The sequence below is a fragment of the Aptenodytes forsteri genome, unplaced genomic scaffold (genome assembly GCF_000699145.1).
Source record: "Aptenodytes forsteri isolate BGI_AS27 unplaced genomic scaffold, ASM69914v1 Scaffold245, whole genome shotgun sequence".
NCBI lineage: Eukaryota > Metazoa > Chordata > Aves > Sphenisciformes > Spheniscidae > Aptenodytes > Aptenodytes forsteri.
The window spans coordinates 2,692,715-2,706,996 of NW_008795686.1; the positions used below are offsets into that span (position 1 = coordinate 2,692,715).

General features: G+C 38.9%; 1 protein-coding gene across 1 annotated transcript in view; it reads right to left on the bottom strand.

Moving 5' to 3' along the window:
* BCKDHB (branched chain keto acid dehydrogenase E1 subunit beta) overlaps positions 1-11,800 on the bottom strand; it is a 77,371-nt gene extending 65,571 nt beyond the window's left edge. The window contains exons 1-2 of the mRNA XM_009282728.1: positions 11,728-11,800; positions 9,023-9,091 (exon numbers count right to left, since the gene is read on the bottom strand). Of these exons, the coding sequence (XP_009281003.1) occupies positions 9,023-9,091; positions 11,728-11,791 (133 nt within the window). The 5' untranslated portion in view covers positions 11,792-11,800. The remainder of the gene's footprint in view (positions 1-9,022; positions 9,092-11,727) is intronic.
* Positions 11,801-14,282: the final 2,482 nt, after the last annotated feature.

A 14,282-nucleotide genomic window follows, 5' to 3' on the forward strand; every position in this document is an offset into this window, starting at 1 on the left:
ATTCCTCGTTTACTACTTTCTGCATGTATGAACATCTCTAGCCATGTATGTAATTCAGAATTACCTGAAAGGAAATGATCTGGGATTGATTTTGCTTTATCCTACACATAGGAGTGACACACAGTTGTTCGTGCTGAGTTTCACTTTATCAAGTTCTCCATCCAGAAAAGAAGCAGTTACTGGCTGCACAGCAGTACAATAGGAAGGACTTAGGGACTAAAGCATGCCACAAACTGACAGTCAACACCACACTGCTAATAAAGGCAGCAAACATCACTCCAGAACATATTAGCAATGTTACACAGAAACCTTATGAAAAGCATTTTGTACTAATTGACTTTGTATGAGAGTACCATAAGCTGCTGTGGGCAGTACATCTCTGTAAGCACTGACAAACAAAAAGAGGACAGCAATAACAGAGAGCAAACAGAACAGCTAAAAGAAACCAGAACAGACAAAAATAAAAGCCATGAGTGAAAGACCCTCCAACCAGTGATGGGACATGAATCCAGAAAGAAGGAAACCTGTATTCCTCTTGCTCACCCTGCTACAACACAGAGGATCCCAGACAGTGACAAATTAATCACATGAGCAAAAGACAAATTCATTCCAAAACATTTCAAAACAACTGCTGACAAAACCATTTCTGCTGCACCTCCACAGAGATCAGCTTTGATATCTCAGTCAACTCTTCTGGGAGTACGTTCAGAACTCCTGAGGGACAGAACTGAGGCCAAGTCTCTTCTATCCTGGGCAAGCACTCATTTCTGGTGGGAGACACTACAGTGGCATCCTCCAGGAACTAAGAGAATCTTTGAAATAAAAATTCCCATTCAATTCCCATTCCCTACCCGTATTTCCAAATAGTTGCAAGTCAACTAAAATGTCATTATTCAAGAATTCCCTACTGAAAAGTAAAAAAAAAAAACCTCATTTACACTACTTTTTCAGTCCAAAAATAATTTACAATAGCTCAAAAACTTAGAAGGTAATCTAATCAGGCATCCAAATATTAGGAATCTAACTTAAGCAGTCACCTAGACTCCCCTGGTGGCAAACAGAAAGACATGCCATGAAAGAGAAATGCAGGCTGCTGTGTGACAGAAGATCAAGCAAGTAAGTTTGCAGACGACACCAAGTTGGGCGGGAGTGTTGATCTGCTCGAGGGTAGGAAGGCTCTGCAGAGGGACCTGGACAGGCTGGATCGATGGGCCCAGGCCAACTGTATGAGGTTCAACAAGGCAAAGTGCCGGGTCCTGCACTTCAGCCACAACAACCCCATGCAATGCTACAGGCTTGGGGCAGAGTGGCTGGAAAGCTGCCTGTTGGAAAAGGCCCTGGGGGTGCTGGTTGACAGCCGGCTGAATATGAGCCAGCAGTGTGCCCATGTGGCCAAGAAGGCCAAGAGCATCCTGGCTTGTATCAGAAATAGTGTGGCCAGCAGGAGCAGGGAAGTGATCGTCCCCCCTGTACTCGGCACTGGTGAGGCCACACCTCAAATACTGTGTTCAGTTTTAGGCCCCTCACTACAAGAAGGACGTTGAGGTGCTGGAGCGTGTCCAGAGAAGGGCAACAAAGCTGGTGAAGGGTCTAGAGCACAAGTCTTATGAGGAGCGGCTGAGGGAACTGGGGTTGTTTAGCCTGGAGAAAAGGAGGCTCAGAGGAGACCTTAACGCTCTCTACAGCTACCTGAAAGGAGGTTGTAGTGAGGTGGGTGTTGGTCTCTTCTCCCAAGTAACAAGTGATAGGACAGGAGGAAATGGCCTCAAATTGTGACAGGGGAGGTTTAGATCGGATATTAGGAAGAATTTCTTCACTGAAAGGGTTGTCAAGCATTGGAACGGACTGCCCAGGGAAGTGGTTGAGTCACCATCCCTGGAGGTATTTAAAAGACATATAGACATGGTGCTTAGGGACATGGTTTAGTGGTGGACTTGGCAGTGCTAGGTTAATGGTTGGACTCGATGACCTTAAGGGTCTTCTCCAACCTAAATTATTCTGTGATTCTATGAACATAGTTGGTCTTGAATACTCTTGAATAGGCAGCACAAATTATCTGCTAGAATTGATATGGAACCTGGAGGAAGCCTGAACTACTTGCTTATATCAGATCCAGCTTTTAAATAGTGCATTTGCCAAGATTAATCCTACACACATAATATTTAGACTAAAACTTCCCTTACTAAGGATCACATTTTTTCCAATTTCATATTAAAAACCTATTTATGTTGGGTACTGACACATGGATACACTGCATCCATACCGAACTCATAGCTGGCTTTGGAGAAGACTGACGATACTACTAGACACCTTTCTAATTTCTTTAAAGACTTATTCCAAAAATATCACAGAATCACAGAAGTGATTCTTTGAACTTTTAAAATCCTCCAGCACCCTTTGCCTCATGCAACGTCTGGAGCTGTAAAACCTTTAGCAACAGTGCCTATCATTTGTATAATTCACCATTAACTTGCTTAACACTGAACTTATTTATATGTGAAGGTGTTTTACATTATTTGTTTCAGAATCCTACTAGCTACCTGTTTTCAGGCCATCACATCGGAATTACCTTATTCTCTAGAGGTCAGTGATCACTGACCTCTAGAGAATAAGGTAATTCCGATGTGATGGCCTGAAAACAGGTAGCTAGTAGGATTCTGAAACAAATAATGTAAAACACCTTCACATATAAATAAGTTCAGTGTTAAGCAAGTTAATGGTGAATTATACAAATGATAGGCACTGTTGCTAGCTCTCATTCCTCTAATTAAATAGAACCTCTTTCCAGTCCAATAACGACCTCTTTCTCCTACCCAAATTCATCATTCACAAAAAGTTCCATCTTACAGGCACTGGTTTAATGCGCCTCCCTTGCCTCACACAACTCCAGAAACATATTTTCTCTTCCCAACATCCTTCTTTCATTCAAGCATTGATCAAACGTGATTGCACTTAACCTGCTAGCTCCTGAAGCCACTGTGACCCTCTGCAAGTTGGTCGTCGGGAGAAAGGGATTTTTCACGTTTTCACCTGCTGACCATCTCTCTTCCAACTCCCTTAACCTCTGCTAGGTGGATAATTCAAGACTACTTTCAGAAGACTACACTCAAAATTTTTTTTTTTTTTACTCCAGTCTTTCAGATACATTAACAGGAACTTGAAAAGCTCTAACAAGCTCTAATTAGACATCACATATACCAAGGAAAGCAGTCCCTAAAGCGAACAGCAATCTGCTTAGTTAAAGAGACATAAGGCTCAAACACTACTCCTGTTCTAAAGGGAAATTGCTAGTTCCCTGGCTATCCAAACTTGCATGAAATCTTAGCAACAGAAAAAGTAAATTCTGGTCTTTCACATTTCCTTACTAGGTCAACTTTCCTCTCTATAGTGCAAACCTTTTGGCAAGCATAACAACTTTCCAGCTTTTGAGTGAAACATAACTTACTGAAACATATTCACCAAACACATACACACAAAGGCATGCATCTGTGCGAGACATCTGCATGTAACTGATAAGACCTACAAACAGCTGTAGTATTGGAAAGCCTGTACATAAATTTGTTAGCACAGAGACAAGAATTACTAAAGATGTATATTACTTTTTGAGATGACAACAAACATGGGCAATAACTCAATCTAAGATTCTAATGTTATAAATGTCTTCAATTCTTCCAATTCTTCCGAGTTTGGTTTCTACCACCTACCCAAATCTCATCTATAAAAGTGAACACAAAAACCCAAAAAAACTCAGTCTCCCCAGAGCAGTGCTATGGGGAAAGACCTGCCAAGCCAATCTTACTTCTGTTGGATTCTCAGAGTTCTGAGCAAGGACTGATCCTATTCCACATTCTCAGAATATCAAGCTTTGAAATAGACAGAAGGCTCTTGATCCTTACCCTCGCTAAGGGATAGACTTTTGGCATGGCAGTAAGTGCCCAAGAGAGCCTCCCTTCAAGCGTAGACCAGAATGGTGTTACAGACAAATCTCTACTGAGGCCGATGACTACACAGAGGCACTAGATAAGGAAGCCCTCAAGCCGTAAGTGTTTGGAGGACGGCAGAGAGAGTATTCAAGTATTATATATACTTCACTTCCCCTGTTTATAGACTCTCAAAATCTTCATTTTTGGCCACAGTAGGCTAGAAGGGTCTTTTTTTGGAGTTACCCAGAAAAAAAAACCCTGCTCTGGCATTCTTCTGAGTAGCCCTCCTTGCCAATCACTATTTCTGCTATTCTTGTTTCTCAGTCTTTACTTCTGTCCACTTTCTCTATTTTTACCTTACTCTCTGTTTTTTCCTCCCATTTCTTTACCTCCTGTCATCTAATCCCTACCTCTGATTGTCTCTGTATTTTTGTCATGTGGATGATACTGATCTTTACATGCTGCAACTTTATGTCACACTTCAGGCAGAGCTATAGGACACATGTATTCACACTCCAGGATCATTGTTTCAAATCCATCTGCAGACACAAAGACAAATGTACAGCTATTTCATTCAGATAGCGTTTTCTTCAAAAGACCAAAATAATAATGTACTTCCCTTTTAAATAAAAAAATAACATTTGCACACATTACCTAGGCTACAAAAATACAGCAGTCAAGGAAGAAGGCTATCAATCATGCAGTTTACATCTTTGCTTTAGAGACAGGAAACATCTCCAGACAGCAGGACTATGGAACAGCAGACATTCATTACTTCAATAAAGATACTCTAGAGGTTAGAGTATGCAACCTCTGCAAAATGGTGACAGTCAAAAAACTGGCAAGGGGTGATAGGGAAAGAGACAAGAAATAAAACAAGAAGATGCCTTCCACTGTGCAAGACCAGAGGGAGGGGACAAAGGAAAAAAAACTGTACAAGACTTATTTCACTTCCTTTATCTAGAAGGAACTCTCTACATAAAAATTTCAGGGAGTCTCCTCATTTGCAGGGCAGAGGATTATACAGCAACAGATTTCTAAGCATTCAGTTCATGCAAAACTTACTAACACCAATACAGAATCATGAGCAGCAAAGCAATGCCAGAAAACTGGAATCGCCTATTTCAGATGTTGACGTAAGATGTATAGAAACAAACATACCATCCTAAGTCATAGCTATCATGGAAAAGAAACTTCCACATACTGACTTTTTTACATATGATTCCTCAATTAAAAATTTTCAAACAAAATTTTGTAGCATGTCAAAAATTCATCCAATCAAAAATTAGGTTTTATTTCCTTACAAAGTCAATGAGCTTGACTTCTTTCACTTACTAGTATAGGCCTCTAGCTGTGTTTGTATTACAACATTACTCTACACTCAGGCTTAAATGGCTTTCCTGGCAAAAAAAGGTTTTAGATTTGATGACACGTTTATTCTAAAAGCAAATTTCTTCTCCTTCTCTCCAGAGAGACTTCAGTAACAGTCTGGATAGCAACCAGCATCTGTATAGTACTACTACTGAGTATATCCTACTATATTATCAGGTGATATTTAGACCTTGACCTCTATAAAAGTGCTTAAAAAGGAACTATCAATTTGTATGAAAATAACTAGTTATAGGCATAGACTGCCACCTAGTGATTTTGATTATCTATGGAAAAAAAATAAACCAGACAAAGAAAAAAACAAACAACCTCCCTCTTCCAGGAGAGGAGAAAAAACACATTCATTCCTTCATATTTTACATCAACATATAGAAACAACCTCACATTATATCACTTGTAGCTCTTATTATTATGTTGATGGTAAATGTAGGAGGGCAATGGGGAAAGAAGAGTCAGTAAGTGAATGTAATCTTCCTTGTACAGGTAAGATCCATGAGGATGCTTGTTCGCTGATTCTGTCTGGGATTCCTCCTTGTTTTACATGGACTCTAGCCTTCGCATAAAACAAGCAGAGCATCCAGAACTTATTTAATCTCCAAGACAACACTGACAGACAGCCACACCCCTCTCAAAATTTTGGATTCCTTCAATTTTTGCGCTTTCAGTCGTTCCTGGTTCTCCTCAGCATTGTAACTGTATTTTCAGTACGTCCTGTAGTTCATCTTTGCCGTTCCCTCTTCAGCCACTGCCTGTTTTCTATAGGATTTCACTATTAGTGAAGAAAGAAGCCAGAAGTTACCTGTATTATCTTAACCGCCTTACAAGGTTGAATTATCATTATGTGAATGACTCCTAAATTCACCTTTTATCTTCAGACTTCTCTTTCTGCCCAAACTCGTATTTCAGATATTGCCTTCATTTACTTAAAGGCACCTCAGCAGCAGCATGAAGAACTCATTTATTTTTCCTGTCAAACCTTCTCCACCCTCTTCTCTCTCAATCACTATCAACATCTTCAGTTCACTTCTCACCTAGACCTAAATCTCAGAATCTGCAAGATAAATGGATCTTAGGAAGATCTTTCTATAATGAATCTGTAAGACAAACTTGGCGGTTTTTTAAGCAGGAAAACAGCAAAAAGCTTTTCAAATTTCTCCTTCTCTTCCAGCTAACACACTTTTCCTCTAGCAAATGCAATCTTTGCAACGCTCTGAATGAATGTGGAGAGTTTCCTACCTTGTTAATTTGATCTCACCAGCACTTTATGTACCCACCCATTTTATTTTACAATCACATGAAACAAGAGCACTACTTAGTTTTTCCTTATCAAATCTATCCTCTTATTCACCATAAAGATGTCAGTACCCTTTTTGATCAAATGGCAATACTAGCTTTCATTAGCCCTTGTTCAATGTTCATACAAGTACTTCCACAATTTCTCATGTTGCCTCTCATGCTTTAAAGGAGCTCTTTTCAAACATTCCCAAAGTCACGTCATATCTTCCTCAAAAATCTCATTAAAAATCTTTGTTGTTATACCCATAAAATACATCTGGTTCTAGCTAGGCTGCTGATGTGCTGTGACTGCTGCTTATCATACTGACTAACACAGTGTAAATAGTTCTTTGCACCCCCTCATCAGTACCCACCTCAGCAGTACCCCTGCACTGTGGGGCAGGGGCTATCACAGAGTCTTTGAACAGCACTGGCACTTCTGAATACACCATCAATAAAATGCTACTACAAGAATTAAATAATGCCTTTCCTTCATTCCAATATTACATGACTTTCTTACATCAAAGAAAACCAACAAGTGACTGTCAAAGCAACACCCTAACAATATAAAATTTGCTCCTTTTGTCTTTTAAACTGGAGATGTTCACTAAAAAACAAGAAGGTTGCTTATGGAGCCATCTGCTGCTGTTGCTTATTTCCCAAATGAAGTCTTCTGTTGCCCATGTTTCCAGCAACAGACTGCTGTCTCAGAGGCTTCATTTTCACATGAAGTCTAGTAAACAGAGTTAACATATCACACCAGAGCACTCTAACTCAACCTCAACATGCAGCACTAAAGATCATTGCTAATAAAAGTCCTATCCAAACTATTTGAACATTAATGTATAAACCAGAGAGTGAGAAGACATCCACATAATAATTGAAGCAGAGAAACAAGACAACAAAATATGGTTATGTTTCTAAAACTTCTTAAAAGTATAGTCTTCCTCTCCCTTTTTTGGTTCACTCCAAAAAAGTGGATCTTGGTGATCTCCTCCAAGATGGCAGTAACTCATCTCCTCCAGATGAGGAAAATGAAGTAGATTTAATCACTGGCTGCAAGTGGTCCCAGTCATCCTGGTGCCTTGAAGAAAGTAAGCTGCTGAAACTTAACATTTTATAACCTCTTATTCTGTTTAATAGCCCAGTGGGGGAGACAGCAACTGCCAAATTAAAAGCTATCAGGTTACTGTATCCACAACCAGTTTCCAAGACCTGTAAACTGCTATGTACTACCTAGCCTGCCATACGTGGAAACATTGATTCTTTTTTTAGCATTCCAGTAACAGTACTTCTCACAGCAAAATGGGTACTTAATGAAACGACACCAAATGGATAACCAAAGAAGAAACTTAATTGGAAGAACAGTGAAGGACTTTGAAAAGCCATCCAGATTTTCCAACCAGGTATCACTAACTAGGTGGCTAAATTCTATCCATCAAGAACTGTGAACATGACACACATGCTTGTGCAACAACATACGGTCTGAAAGAAAGTCTTTTCCTTCCCCCACCTTTCTTAGAAGCCATTGATACTCAGCTGTAGGAGTCTGTCCCCCAGAAATAGTAGAACTACGTTTCTTCCAAAATAAACACAATATACGGGTTAATTTAAATCACAGATCACACAAGACATTTTTAAAAGCTCCTGCAAGTTTAAAAGAAATTCCCTATTTAAAACTTACTTAAAAAATAAGTTTTCAATAAAAATTAAAAAGTTCCTTCAAGTAACTATTTTTCCTTGTCCACTGAACTCACCTCAACTGTCTGAGGTACGAGATTATCAAGTACCATCGTATTTTTCATATACTTTTGCAAACCTGTTTTTCCTATCTAGTGATAAAGGCTACTTCTAAGATTCTTTGAGACAAAGGTTGTACCATTCCTCTGAATGCCTTCACATGAGTCTCCCAAATAAGTAAACCAATCGCATTCTAGATGAAGCACAAGCATAGCCATAACACACCATTTCTATATTGGCTTTCCAGGCCATGCTAGAAAATACTATATTTAACAAAGAGTTTAAATCCATTTTAATGTAATTCCTTCACAGTTCTTGACCGACAGATAGGACCAAAATGCATCACCATGTATTGTTGCTAAGAGGCTTTAATTTGATTACAGCAATTAAATGGGGGAACCATGATGAATATCTGGTCCAATTGCAGTTTTAAAAAATGAAGTTATTTTGATAAAGTTAGTTGAAGAAATAGAAGACTCCTGAAATTATGTCAGCAAGTTTCGAAAGCTTTGAAAGCTTACATAAACGGTAAAATGTTCAAAATTTTTCTATTTCCAAGGACAGAAAGGAAAACAGAAGTCCATTTACAAGGCTTCTCTCCCACGTGTACTTCTCTTCTCCCACAAACCATAGAGGGGTACAAAAGAAAAGAGATGCTAATACGAAAATAATGTCAGATTTAAAAGTTAACTTACCATATTTGTCTCGCAAGCCAACTGTACACCTGAAGACTCCACCAAAGGCCACATCTTCACCAAATACTACTGAAAAATAATAAAGTAGAGGAGGCTAATGTTACTCCAATGCATCTTATTTTTAATGAATGTGTTTCAAAGGTTTTTATGAGACACTAACATAAGTAGCACCTAACATTTCATTTTACTTCAAGCTTTATCTAGACATTTATTTATCTAAGCGTTTCTCATGCACAGCCTAACTATAACAAATGAAGAACCAAGGTTAATGAGGAATCGGTACAGCAACACAACTATGTCTCAAAGCAGAATTCATGAAACTGATTCAGCTATGCTTTCATTAAACCATCTATTTATTTTTCTGAAATATTCTATAATATCACAATATCTATATCTAAATGAATAAAAGCAATTCCAAGAAACAATTACATTCAACCACTAAAGAGTCACTGAAGTTGTGTGTTCTGCTTCAACTGGTAACCATTGGCATTCTTTATCCACAGATTTCAGTAAATGTAGTGTTTTGAAAAATGTCAAATTGAAGTTTTCTTCAAAATACCAATCCAACATGAAATTTCAAACCTTCTCCAAACATACTTGCCAGATCCCTGAAGAGTGACTTCAGAGGAACTCCTCTACAGAAAAGATGGGTATCTAATAACCAGGACAACTCTCAGTATTCAACACTACTATCCACTACTATCCAGTGTGGGTGATGTAGCCAGTAAAGTTTTATCACTAAAAGTAATTGCCTTTAAAAATTAGCTTCATATCAACTAGTCTGGGGGGGCGGTGTTTCTTTGAATTTATGGAATGATGACGTCTAATTTCTCTTAAAACAGTTTTGTTATTTAATTCACAGAAATAAGTATTGCCTATTTCAATTTTTTTAAGCATGTAAGAGATGTGCAGCAGTATCACCAACAGCAGCTTGCATGAATGGGGGTCAGTTCTGATAACTCCCAAATTCCTCAATACTCTCCATATTCTAAAGGATATGAGATATGATAATGAGTTAGCCTCCTTGCCTTTCAAATATTATTTTTATTTAAATAAAATACATTTCTGATTGGAAGCACTAAAAAGGATTAACACACTTCTGACAATCATATTAATGACAGCACTTAAAGAAAAATAACCTGTATAATAATGTAAAACCCATGCAGTCTTGGAGTACATGGTTGAAGTATGTCCCCAAGATCATCTCTCTAGTTCATTTTTAATATTAATTTGTTTGCTTTCTTATGTACTTAAAATCTTTGTAAGGCCTTTCCATTACCATATGGCTACTCACTTTTGAGCCAGCTGGCACAAAAAAATCCCATTTAATGCTGGTATCAGCAAACTTGCGTGGATTTACTCGTTCTGTTCAGCCACTGAAAATATTTTCCTGGACAGCTTCTAATTCTCAACAACACAAGTATGAGGATTTCCACTACTTAAACAACAGTTGCTCAATTCCCATACAACTAAAAACATATGAAGGACATGCTTTCTATTGCAAGAAGTGCTAATTAATTCCGTAAGTAGAGTGATAGTGACAACTCACACGTCTGGACTGTAGAACTCCAACATGGTCTTGCAAAGGGCTTTGCAAAGATCCAGCCCTGCAAAACTGAGGAGCAAGACTGGAACCTTAGAGCGACTAAATGGCTGAAGACTATATATGAGTTCAGGTTCCTACTGGACTAACATTCTACTTATTTTTATATGGCTGATTCTACAGAAATGGCACTAAAATCTGTTCTTGGCACTAATTTACCCTCAGTTGTCTAAGTTTAATTTAAAAAAGGTGATTATAACACAGCTGTAGATTGAGAGGGAATGTATACAGGCATAGTACTGGACAGACAACATGGAATTTGTCCTAACAAATTAGACGATTAGTCAGACTTCAAGTAATTCAAGCAGTGCCAAAAAGTTACTAACACAAAAAAGAAAAACCAAAATTACACAAGATCATACAGCTTTTGCAGCTGTGTTCATGACATTAAACATCTCTTTCAAATATCTGACCATCTTCACACCTTTGTTATGACAACAGAAGCAACAGACCTCCTGTTATGTACAAGAATTAAAAGTGGAATAAATAGTTTTGTGCAAAAGAGTTTAGGATAAAATCAATTTTAAATCAAGCTATGATGAATTAGCTTCTTCAAAGTTATAGGTTAGCCAGACTGCAAAAGCCTAGAAAATCTTACATTGCCTATGCACAACAATGAACAGAAATCAGTAAAGCTGGAAAGGAATTTTGGAGGGCAGGGAAGGAGAGAAGGGAGAATGGACAGAGCAACGAATATATAGCCTCTAAAAAATATCACTTTTTGAGCATAGAGAGTTGAAGGAATTAAAAACTAAGATTTACATTTTAAAAACTCCTTTACTTACTGGTGGGACTCAAACTGTCCTTAACTACAGTTCACATCAGTAATACCAGAAGCACATTAAGCAATGTATCTTTCTGTCCCAACTTTCAAGCAAAATACACCCAGCTAATACAGAAGACACAACTGCACCTTAGATCACATAATCCATTAATAATCTGTTAATACAACACATTTTTAAGTTTTGTTTGAGATCAAAACGTAGAAATAATTTATTAGAAAACTTTAAAGGCCACAAGAAATGCCTTAAATACTGTACACAAATAGGTAAAACAAAATGCAATTTCTACAAAGCAAAACACACTAACATGTATAGTATACCTGCAGTCGGATCTTTGGCTAAAGCATTGTCCAAGGCACTTGTTATGGATTGGAAGAGATTCATCTTCTGAGTTTGCCCTGTGTGAAAGTGATTATTTAGCCATTTAATTTGGTTCAAAACACAAAGTACATTAAAAAACACTGGTACAAAACATGACTAAAAACTTAGTTAACAGTCATAAACAAGATCCCTGTTAGGAGTAACCCAAGACTTATTTGCTGAGTAAACTTAAATTATGGCATAGATGGGATTGAGCATGGTATACTTTGCAATCCCAAGGACTGTAATTCTACTACCCTGCATTCAACCTTTTTTTCAAAAACTATGCTCTTAGCTAGAGCAAATGCAGCTTTGCAATGCTTAGTCAAACACTAGGAACAATGACTAATACAACAGTTTTTCAAAGGAAGAAACCATAGGAAAGTATTATCATTTTGAGGATTGGGATCCTTTCTGCTAAGATTCACCAGATCTCATTAAGCTTACTTCATCAGTTATTTTTTTTTTAAAGCTCCAGCCTTTCCTCTTTCTTCAGTTATTTTTTTTTTTTAAAGCTCCAGCCTTTCCTCTTTACAGACACCTATTATTATCAGAAGTTTTCTAGACCACCGGCCTGCTCTCTGGACTGCAGTTAGAAAGTGTCAGAAGTATCAAATCCACACTACAAAGAAAGAAAACTTGATGCTGAACAGCTACACTTAAAATGAGTAAAGCAAATGCACCAGACTGCTGTATTAAAATCTTCTGCAGCACGGATTGAAAGAAAACCTTCAAAATCAAGACAGGCCACCCAAGCGCCCTTGTTCATTCCAGCACTGCAAGGAAAAACAAACAGGCCTGAAAACAATAGCCCAGTCCCCACTACTGTGACCAACTCAGATTCTCCAAGCAAATAAAATAATGCCTTATCAGAAACTCAGTGAATAAGAAATTGCCTGGCTGACATTTGGTAGCTCTTTCACTGGCAAAACCTCTATCTAAGTTATGACTAGGAGCCACAGCCCAGAAGAATACTACCTACCAGCACACACAGCATGTTAAAAACAAAAAACAAAAAAACAAAACAAAAAAAAAAAGATGGTTAGGTGAAGATCCCAGACAAACAGGAGAACAGGTGTTAGAAATCAGAAAGGAGAACTACAGTCTGTTTCCAGTAGCTACAATATCTCTCAACAACCATTCAGCTTCCCTTCCTCCTAAATTGTTAATTAACATTAGCAGTTTTGTTAAAGACTCCTGTCATGCCACACCAGAGCTGAGTCGCTGCATTGCTACACGTTCCTGTGCTTGGTAGCTTCACTTGTTACACTTTACATGACCTTTTAAGAAGAGGAAACAGTAAAAAAAAATTGTTATGGGAACTGTTCAAATTATATGAAAGATGCAAATAATCCACATTTACAAATTCAAGGGAAGGGAAGTTGGGGAACAGCAGTTGTTTCTCTCTTTACTGTCATCCACATTAGTATTTAGGTTATCTTTTCCACAAGATACAATCCTTCCAGTATTTGCTATAAATAAATGCCTATTATTCAAGCAACTGTCAGAAACTCATGCTGACTGTTCTGACCTGCTGCTCTTGCTTATAATAAAGGCCTCTGTATCAGCCCCTGTGGGAAAAGAGAAACTAATCGTGCCCTTCAGATTTGAACTGTGGAGTTGGAGATGCGTTATCTTAACAGTATCAGGGTCGGTATTGGCATAACTTTATTTTACTTTCACCATTTTTCCACAGAATTTCAAAGTGTATTTTAAATCGAAGGGAAGTCGTTTTCTATCAATGAATGGGAACAAAAACTGTTGCTTCTTCACTATGATCTCAAGCAGGGACCTGCAGCACACAGGCTTTATTCTGCGACACCCTGGATGCCTATACCTCCCAATGACTAACAGAAACGGACGAGAGTTTTGGACTTGGACTTAACGACCAAGCTGGAATACCAAGGTATCCAACTAAGTAGCACCCTTCTAGAAGACAGTGCGGTTCATGTGAGAGAAACAGCTATTCTGCAGCTGGCAGGCTTCTTCCAGGAGAACTCAGCACTAGTCATTTGCAGGAGTGCATCTCAGACATGAAGCCAAAACACCAACTTCATTTCCCACTGATCTGTGTTTACTCTCAGTCGTGTGATCATGAGGATTACCTCAAACCTTTCACTAGACAGCAGTCTTTATTAATCACAGGTTTATTACCACATTCATGACTTAAGCATGCAGTAAAAAAATAGGGATGGATGTAAGTCATTAAGTTACTGCTAGAAGCTTTACCACTGAAACAGGAGAGGGGCAGAGGAAGGGCTGAGCAGACGACGGGTGGTCCTACTGCAACCATTGCACCCACTGCCCAAAAACACTTCATCAACCCCACCCCGAGCGGTCCCGGCAAGGCGCCGAAGAGGCCTGGGGCACCACCGCCCCCGCTAGCGGCCCACGGGGGCCTTCCCACCCACAGCCCAAGTTTTTCGCGGAAAACCCGCAGGTGGAAGCGCCGCGGACACAGCGGGGGAAGCGCACCCAGGCGGAGGCCGCCGCCGCCCGGGGTCTCGCCTCCAGC